The sequence below is a fragment of the Ixodes scapularis genome, unplaced genomic scaffold (genome assembly GCF_016920785.2).
Source record: "Ixodes scapularis isolate PalLabHiFi unplaced genomic scaffold, ASM1692078v2 PGA_scaffold2__306_contigs__length_199485367, whole genome shotgun sequence".
NCBI classification, from domain to species: Eukaryota; Metazoa; Arthropoda; class Arachnida; order Ixodida; family Ixodidae; genus Ixodes; species Ixodes scapularis.
The window spans coordinates 175332673-175342787 of NW_024609857.1; the positions used below are offsets into that span (position 1 = coordinate 175332673).

Here is a 10115-nt window from a genome sequence, read left to right on the forward strand (position 1 = left end):
TTGCAGCCACCTGTACCTCCATTGCATTGGACGATCCCTCGTAGTTCTTCTGGCAAGTTGCCTTGTGGGTTTCTGCCCACTCCTCGAAGTGTTCGTCGTCTTCATTGGGGCCCAATGCCACCCGTGGCAATACTTGCTCTGGACCGAAAAGTCAAGCACCAAGCCGGTCTCCAGTTCGATAGCAACGCCACCTCCGAAGTGCGATGTATGGCCACGTTTATGCCACGTGCCATCGTAGCTGATGCAGACATCTAAACGATCGCTGCCGGCGCTCGGGTTCCCGGTCGGTTGCGCGTCCCTCACGGCTTGCGCAGCGTCCCTCATTGCGTCACTCGCCGCTTGCATTGCCGCATCGTGTACTTTCGCCGCGATCTTCTGGTACGACTTGACGTGCATCGGGGGCGGAGCGTTGAGGCCCCCGAAAAGATTCGTGAGCTTCGTAAAACTGATGCCACAGTCTCTTCCAACGACACCGAGACGCACCGCGAGTTCGTTCTGTCGAGACTTGCCAATTGACGGTGAATGCGGTGTCGTGACGATGTCTCCGCAAGTCGAGCAGCTAACAACGAATTGAAGGTTGACGCCAATTCCTTCTTCTCGCAAGCTCAGCAGTTCTCCGTGGCACTTGGGGCAGAGCAAAGCCGCAACAAGAGTTTGCACGGCCGACACACTGAGGAGCCGATAGCCGTCCAGCGGCTTTTCAACGGGAGCGTCTGTCTGCTCCGGGTCGTCCGTAGTCCCCGCGTCAAAATCGAGCAGGCTGAGCTTCTTCTCGAACGTGGTCAGCACATCCGATTCGGAGGAGACAGGAAGCCGATGAGCATTCGGAGATGAAGCTGTAGGCTCCGATGTCCGCAAAGCCGCACTTGAGCTTGAAGATGGTGATGGTGACGGCGGCGGCGCAGACGGCGACGATGGTGCCGGCGGAGACGGGTCCCCGTCCTTTGCGTGGAGTGCCGCTGATCGACCCCTCGGTTTTCGCCATCGAGAACGCCGGCCAAAGCTACTGCGAGTGCTAACCTTGGAGGCAGGCATTCCTCGGCAGAAAAACTACCGGGAACAAAGCTACCGGGGACAAAAAGGGAAAACGAATCTAAACAGCGGCGAAGTAGCGATACGATCAGAAGCGAAAGAAGCAGCCGAAAGCGCGCGTATCAGGCGAACAAGGAGCTACGTCACCGAAGGCGGCCAATCATGAGCCCCGTTTCGGGTCGCAACCAATGGGATTGCTGGTATCACAGTTCCCACGTTTTTTCGGCTTGTTTGTACGGGGTTCTCCCGGGCCACAGATAGCCTCCAATGTAGCAAGCTTCTATGGGCAGAAACTAGAAGAAACGGCGCTTCCAACGAGGGTAAGATACCTCGGCTGCGTCGAACGAGCGCGGAGTAGGCCTAATTTGAAAATGCCGAACTTCGCTGTTCTGCTCGCTCGGCGGATCGCCGCGCGCAGCCCGCGCGGCCGCGAGCTTGTCGAAAATAATTTTTTGCGAAATAAATACTGCGTATTTATAAATGAAACTTTCTGAAACTATGCTCCAGAATATAGTGAACCCAAATATAATAATTTTTAAAAATGCATTTTTTCGAAAAAAAATGGAATTTCGGGGCCGTATCCCCCCTTAATATGGTCAGCAATTGCAATCAGGACGCCACCGCCACACCTGTCCTGTCTATCGTTCCGATACACATTGAACTTTTTTGAACCATCAAACAGTTCACTGTTCCGTATCCTCCCAGAAAGCCATGTTTCGGTTAGAACAACAACATCAGCATCGGTAGAATCAATGATGGAACACAATTCATCACATTTTTTTATTACACTCCTTATGTTAGTAAACAAAACAGAGACGTCGGAAAACTGTGACAGCCTAGCTCAACCCCTCGACAAATCCTACGTTGGCGAGCGCGCCTCAGCGGAATCTTGAGTAAGAGATGACTGTGTCTGGGGAATTGTCGGCTGTGCGGGAGAGACAATAGGCAAACTAGAAGGACCTAGCTCATAGACTTCGCCATTTGTCGAGTTGAAAGCGTAACGCCGGTTGTTAATGTGCAGCTTGTTGTGCCTAAGCTTAAACGTTCCTCCCTTAGATTTACCAAATTCTAACAGTCTTTTTCTCGCATTACGCGTAGCAAGCGAAAAGTCTTCGCTAACCGTAATACGGTGCGTTTTTAATGCTTGTCTTGCCATCAGGATCTGGTCCCGCGGTTTAAATGACGAAAATTTTATAATTATAGGTCGGCATTTTTCGTGATAAAATCTTCCGAGACGATGAGCCCGAACAATAGAGTCGCCCGTAGCTGGCATGCCAAGGGACGTTCGAAAAACGCTCAACATTCTTTCTTCCGTCTGGGCCCAAGTTTCTGATATGGTGTCAGTAACCCCAAAAAATATCAGATTGTCTCGACGGGACTGATCTTCCGCCTCGTCAAGACGTGCTCGCAACGCAATATTTTCGCCTTGTAAACCATCAGCAACATTTCTGGCGTCGATTACTGCTGTTTGAAGTTGTGCTACAACAGAGGCGCTGGATTCGACTGCAAGGAGCCTCGAGTTGATGTCAGATGTTGGCCCTCATTGTTTCTTGGTTCTGTTTAATCTCGTTAATAGATGTTAGGATTCCTGATTGTGACGATTGAATCTGTATTGATCGCGCGTTAACGTCAACAAGCATTTGATGCATTTCATTAAACTGTTTCAACTGCTCGGTGTTCATCGGACCAGGATTGGTTTCCACATCGTCAGAGGTGAGAAGCAGGAGGCTAAAGACGTCAACACATTCGCACATGGTTTCAGATAGCACTTGTGAGCACGGGAACACAAATAAGAAGACATTGCTAGTTCTTTTAGCGTATAATGAGGGGGATGAACCAACACCTCCTAGACTATTTGAAGGCCTCCGCAGGCTCCCGTGACGTCATCGAAGTGAGATCGGCCTGGAAGCTGGCTTCACCCACTCGGTCGGGCTTCGTAATGCGAGTCTCTTCGTTCTCGGCGCTGAATTTTCGAGAATGGAACACTGACAATACGTTTTACTTCAGAAAAGCTCGTAGGAATTAATACTTTGGTTCGAGCTAGTTGGTTCATGATTATTTAAAAGGTTAAAAGCGCAAAACAAGGACGTAGAAGAAACGCACACGAAACAGAGTGGCGCTCGATGGACGTTTCAAGTCGTGTTTTGTATTTATTCTTCGAATTCTCACTTCCATGTCGCCTAGATCTACGAACATTTAAGGAGTCCAGGACTTGCGCACGATTTGCAAACATATTAAATAACACAATTAAAAGCAAGAGTCCTGGCGCCCCGATTTTCACAGCCATTATTAAAACATCACAACTGTTTTTCGGGGGTACAGAATTTCACTCTTTATTTTGCAGGAATAAGCAGGAAGAACTTGGGTTTGTGGAAAAAATACAATTTCTCGGGAATAGCTTCCACAAATGAACTGATAGCACATTCATAACCGAAGTTTCAAACAAAAATATTATTACATCAACATTTCCAACAGAACAAAGCAATAAGGAAATCCTCGAAGTTCTAAACAACATACAGCAATGTCCCCAAAAACATTGTTTGCACAAATTGAAGAACAAGAAACAGAAATAAGTCGGAGCACACACACACGAAAAAAACACTTATGTGACAATAATTTCCAGGCAGCAGTCGAAATGATAGCAGACGTTATGCGCTTATGCCTGAAGTGTCTTCAGTTTCCGTTTTGCAGCTTTGGCTTCAGCAAGCATGTTGTTTTCTCGTTTGCACAAGTTATTCAACAAAGTGTTGGCAGCCGCACTTAGTACATAACCCATCACCACGTGAGGTAAATGGCCGTTTTCACAGACGTCCAGATCTTCGTTATACTCAACAAGGGGTGTTGTCAGGGACACAAGCAAATCTTTTTGCTTTTCACAAGAATAAAATTTTAACGCGTACCTTTCGCTGCTCAGTTTTTCCAGCACAATATTCATTGCCAGCACGGCATTTACCACCACGGCCTGCGGGAACTTTAGTTCACCTCTTGTTACACCAGCAATGAGCTCTTCTGCCTCAATTTCAAGAGAGCGGTTGTCAACCACAAGGTTCTCTTTACAGAATGGGCACATCAGCTTTTTCAGCGCAGCATGCGCACAGTACCCAGCCACGTATGTAATAGCTGGGAGCATGTGTTCTTTTTTTTCTACGTCAACTGCTGTCACTTCAACATCAAACTGGTTCACGGCAGCATTCACCGCATCAGTGCGGGCACATAGCGAGATGTCGTCGAACTCGGGAAGCTCAAGAACCTTCTGCAATCTGAGTTTGTGTTCCGACTCGTATATCTGGCGGATCGAGATGTGGTACTGTGCGCCGCTCAATTGTCGGTACCGTCCAAACCTATCTTCAAGGCAGTCAGACTGAAATTTACCAAGAAGGACATACTTGAAGCCGAGTTCTTCAATGCAGTAACGCGACACCTGAACTAAAGCAAGCGATGTGTGACGAAGTGCATTGTGTGTCTCATTCGTGAGGTGGCCTGCATCATGCTTCAGGCTTTTCCAGTAGTCTAGCCACTTGACTACTTTGTTCAGGAAATCAATTTGGGGGCAAGACATTACCGTTATGGGTTCCTGAAGCTTGTCCCGAAGACGCCGACCCTTGTTTGGCGTTTTCACATTTACTATGCACCACCACATAACGATAATGTTAATAAATTCAGCTGCGCCTTTGGCATGCTGCAGTGTTGCAGCCTTGGTGCTTCTAAGTGCTGCAACAGTAAGAATGTTAAAGATCTTCAGGACAAGCTTGACATTCTGTCGCTCCAAACTCGAAGGTTTGAGTGCTTTCAAGCATAAAGTTGGCGCAAGTCGCACTAGCTCATTTCTCTCTCTCTCATGAAGCTCTACCAAGGCATTAAACGAAGCTGTCAGCACATGTGGTTGATCACCAGCAGCATTAATATCGGGAAAAAACATGCACTTGCTGCTGTTTCGCTGGTTGAGCCAGTTATTCCGTACACACTTGAGCACGTGAACAGTATCCAAAATAAAAAACAGGGACCTTGATTGGTCCGAAGGATGTTGGTACACAGTGTTAACCTTCGGAGGTTGGGAAAAAAATGACATAGCTTTGCCATTGATGGAGTTATTGTCTGAAACTACTGCAATAATTCGAAGTCCAGTTTTCTCGAGCTCATTTATCAGCTGACGAAGAAATTCATGCAACTGTTTTGCATCTATCTGTGCTACTGGCAGAATATGCACAACATCTTTGCTCGCTGACAAAAGGCTTTGGATCATGAACACATATGCTGTCTTTGCAGCAATTGTACTGTTTGCGGCCATTCCCACTACGGTTCCACCCTTATAGTCGAGGTATGGCTGAAGGTGAATCTCGTCCATGACGAGCGTTACAGTCTTCTCATGCTCGTTCATTGCAGCTACAAGTCTTTTTGCATATGAGAGAAATAAGGTACTTTGTTGCTCTGTACAAGGGTTGACAACGTAAGACGCACAAACACGCCTAATAGTGTCAGGATGGGGCAGTTTGAGCTTTGACGTGCTCCGGATGAACCTATAAGCGTGTGGGGATATTGTAAACACGAGGCTTGAAAACACAAGCAGGTCTGCAGGGTAATTCGGAGACTTGCTTAGAAGCATGTGTACCTGCTGCATTAAGAAGTTCACAATTTCCATTTGCCACTCATGAGGGAAATTTTCTGATGACAGCTCCTCTAGGATTGCCACTGTCTTCTTTAAGACAATTTCTAGTCGCTGCTGATCGTTAGAGGAGTTCTTGGCAAAACCATGCACAACCTCTAAAGCTTTCTCTAGCTCCCTAATGTCGGACACACACATTGGAAAAATGAGAAGACCAACCTTGTCGAGCTGCAGGTCCCCAAAAAACGCTTTCAATGAAAGATCTGCAGAGACCGTCACTGAATAGCGCACAACTGGTGCATCTCGAGGAGCAAAGTTCAAAAAAAGCACTTGCTTGTCAGTGACCAGCTTTGTCCAGAAATCGGCCACCTGGAATTCCTTGAGAGCAGCCACGAGTTCGTCAAAGCTGCTAACGGAATTATTTCTCTGTTCGTCTTCATAAGCTTCGGTGGAGCGCGCCAGTGCTTGCTGCAGGGCCTCCGCTTCAAGCCGAGCGCGCTTTTCTTCAGGACCTTCGCGGGCAGCAGGTGTGTTGCGGGACAGGTATGCAGGGCAGTTGGGGAAGATGCTAGGAGTAGCGCAGGGCTTCAGCCGCCGTAATTGAAGAGGAACTTCAAGCACTCGTCCAGTTTTTTCGTCCGTGTACGTTGTAGTAGTGGCGAAGTCACCCGGAGAAAAGTGCTTTTCACAGACCTGTAGGAAGTGCAAAAATCTCAATATAGGACAGGCGATTCGCGCACAATACCAAGACAATAAAATGGGAAGCGGTAAGTTACACGTCGCAATAATTCTAATGCGCACTTGTATAGACACAAAACTACTTTCTGTAAGTCCTCGTAATCCGTTCGGAACTATACGCGAGAGCTTGAAAACTATTCCCCGCGTCAAGGAAGAAAACGAAGACATCCTAGCTGGTAAGGTCAAGAATCATTGCAATACCCCGAACAGCAAGGGAACACGCAACAACCACGAAAATTAAACAGCGGAAGAGGAATTACTCACCACGCTGTACTTCGTTGGCGCGAAGTCTTCGCGAGGTATTGCTTTTGTCCAAGCCGTTCTTCGTTCCGCATCAGAAGGAAAGCGGTAAACCCGCACTTTCGGCCCACTCACATAGTTTGAGTTACAGTTCGGCGCACAACAGCAGCCAGGCATGTTGCGTAACCCGAGAACAAACAAGAACAAAACAGAAAGCAGCACATCAACGCCAGCGGCCAGAAACAAATGCGCCGTTACTACTGTTTATGGTTGCCAGATGTGGCAGTACGCGCCACCAAAATTCGTGCCTTCCACGATACTGCGCTCCACACGTCAACGGAATTAAGTTTCTTACGTAGCAAAAATGTAGGCATGTAAAATATTTCGTACTTAAAAGCGTCGAAAAGAATTTTTTGTTGTTACTAGTTCAATTATTCACGTTTTATAAGAATAGCTTTTTGAAACGTTTTCTAACTATTTGCGCCGGGCCACACATTATACAAAAGCCGTAAGTCGTTCCAAGCCAAGCCCGTTGTTCTCGGATTTGGACCGATCTCACAGGGATGACGTCGTGTTGTGGAAAGGGAACGTTGCGGGGGCCTTGAAATAGTCTAGGAGGTGTTGGATGAACCAACCTGTACGAACAAGAAGAGGGCTGCGTAAGTCGACTGCATGTTACAGGTGCTCCCGTGCTCACTCAAGGCGGCGAGGCGCCGGCTGGCGTTTATATCGGCTCTGGATGGTGGTGGCGATGTCGATGTGACTGTTGACGTTGTCGATACGGTGAAACTGTCGTCGAGGTTCATGTGGCGACGTGGCCACAGATGCGCAGCACTTTCTTGAAGCGGAAATCCACTGTCACGGTGATCCACGCAGTTTGGCACGCGCTCTCGAAGAATGAACTCCCTTGAATCCTGAACCGTCATCGGCGCGAAAGCCGGCAACGGGAAGCAGACCATGACCTGTACGAACAAGAAGAGGGCTGCGTAAGTCGACTGCATGTTACAGGTGCTCCCGTGCTCACTCAAGGCGGCGAGGCGCCGGCTGGCGTTTATATCGGCTCTGGATGGTGGTGTCGATGTGACTGTTGACGTTGTCGATACGGTGAAACTGTCGTCGAGGTTCATGTGGCGACGTGGCCACAGATGTGCAGCACTTTCTTGAAGCGGAAATCCACTGTCACGGTGATCCACGCAGTTTGGCACGCGCTCTCGAAGAACCGCTCTCGATATCAAGCTAGCTTGATATCGAGAGCGGTTACCTGAAGATGCAGCGAGCCTGTCTGCCTCCTCATTACCCTTTATTCCCACATGACCTGGAACCCAGCAAAATTTTATATTGTGACCTTTACGTAAAACTCCGTTAAGTTTACTTCGCACTTGTTCCACAAGCATATTCTTAGTGGCTTTTAGAGAGCAAATTGCAGTAATGGCACTTTGAGAGTCCACAAATATTACGGCCCGTCTAGTTTTAGTCTTCAGAATATAATCCAATGCAAAAGACACAGCATAGATTTCAGCAGTAAATATACTCGCAAATTCCTCTAGATGTTTAACTTTTACAAAACGACCTGAATGCACGGCACACCTAACAAACGATGAAGTCTTGGCACCGTCTGTGTAAAAGTGAGCATAATCTTTATATTTCTCTTCCAGATCAAGGAATTCCTGCTGAATCACAAGAGCTGATATGTTATTCTTATTAAACTCAGTGAAAGTCCAGTCACAAAAAACACGCACCACATCCCAGGGCGCCATGCAGACTGTGTTCTGAATTAGGTTAAGTTTGTTTAGACGAAGTTGAGGTGAGGAACAAAATTACTCTATACGAAAACTTAACGGTCTGACGATGCTTGACATGTTTCAAAGACACGGTAGAATTGAGACCTTTGTACGGAATGATACGTAGGGTGATCATGGTTTGCTAGGATCCTAGACGCGTAGGTTAGGCTGAGGTATTGACGTCTTTTACAAAGCGACATCTTATTTGATTCCGCATACAAACTAAGTACAGGCGATGTCCGAAAAGCACCTGTTGCCAACCGCAAGCCAAGATAATGTACAGGATCCAACATCTTGAGAGCAGATGGGCGAGCTGACTCGTACACCACGGCGCCATAATCAAGACGAGATCGCGCAAGCGCGGTGTACAAATGCAACAGACATTTCCAATCCGACCCCCATGATTTATGAGCCAAAACTTTCAGAAAGTTTGTGGAACGAAGGTAAATTTCCTTGAGAAATTTCAGGTGGGGAATGAAGGTAAGTTTTTTGTCAAATGTGACACCAAGAAACCCGTGCTCCTTCCTAACAGGGATCAGAGTACCGTTTAGTTCCAAAGCTGGGTCTAAGGAAATCCCGCGACGTAGGGAAAAAGGCACACAGAGTGTCTTTGCAACAGAGAACTTGAAACCATTTTCGTCTGCCCACTTACAAAGTTTGTTTATAGCCAGTTGTTACTGCCGCTCATAACCAGAAAGATTGCAAAAAGATGAGGAGATCTGTATATCGTGAGCATAAAGAGAGTAGGAAATGGACCGAGGTAGTATTCGTGCGAGAGAATTCATTTTCAGTACAAACAAAGTGACGCTCAAAATGCCTCCCTGTGGGTCTCAGTTTTCTTGAACAAAAGGTTTAGACAGGGTGCTGCCAAGCCGGACTTAAAAGGTTCTGTTTGTTAGAAAGTTCTTAATGCATTGCAACGTCCTACCACGGATATTGGTTGATTGGTTGATTGGTTGATTGGGGGTTTTTGGCGCATCAGCAACTAAGGCTACATTGCGCCAAGCTTAGGCTATTGCAATTCGGGTTTAAGAAGAGGAAAGAGCTATAGTAGCGAAATATATGATAAAACCATGAACATGAATGTGTATAAGTGTAAACAATATGACAATGAGTTTAGGATAGAAAGTAAAATCACAGTCGGTGTAGAAGGCCGATATCTGTGAGGAAATTAAAAACACAACTATATGGAATGAGCGGTTCGTCACCTAGTAGTAGGGCAAGGTGTAGTGGAATGTGTTCTTTATAAAGCAGTGAGTAGTGTTTATACCGGCATTGGTCATACATCGGGCATTCAATGAGTATGTGCATAATACTTAGAGGTAGGTTGCAGTGCACACATTCAGGGGCATCCTCCCCGCTCAAGAGGTGTCCATGTGTAAGACGAGTATGACCGATTCGTAGCCTGCACAGTACGACTTCGTAAAAGCGCTCCCGATGTCGGGCGCTCTCCCACTCACCTAGAAGAGGTTTGATTGCATGTAGTTTGTTGCCAGTTTCGCCGTTCCACTGCAGCTGCCACTTCGCTTTGATGCAACGTTTCAGAGAATTGTGGTAATCTTTGTAGGGTATTAGGTGTGTGTCAATTTCTCTATCATTAGCAGAACTGGCTGCACTATCAGCTGCTTCATTTCCAGGAATGCCAACATGGCTAGGAACCCAGCATAAGACTATGTCAAAATTTTTCGTTGCAGCCAGGATTATCTTGTACTTCAACTCAG

The 10115-nt window shown here is 47.0% G+C and overlaps 1 protein-coding gene across 1 annotated transcript; it reads right to left on the reverse strand.

The window, feature by feature from the left end:
• Positions 1-3338: 3338 nt before the first annotated feature.
• Positions 3339-6790, reverse strand: LOC115333145. Its single transcript, XM_042291627.1, has 2 exons — positions 6638-6790; positions 3339-6328 (listed from the first exon to the last, which is right to left on the reverse strand). The coding sequence occupies exons 1-2, from the start codon at positions 6788-6790 to the stop codon at positions 3689-3691; spliced, it is 2793 nt and encodes a 930-aa protein (XP_042147561.1). The 3' UTR covers positions 3339-3688.
• Between the last annotated feature and the right edge of the window lie 3325 nt (positions 6791-10115).

What these genes read in the sequence shown, in the direction of transcription:
- LOC115333145 (XM_042291627.1), bottom strand. Translation starts at nt 6,790, where the DNA reads ATGCCTGGCTGCTGTTGTGCGCCGAACTGTAACTCAAACTATGTGAGT. An exon ending in CGCCAACGAAGTACAGCGTG is followed by an intron (nt 6,329 to 6,637) that starts GTGAGTAATTCC and finishes CACTTCCTACAG; the next exon opens with GTCTGTGAAAAGCACTTTTC.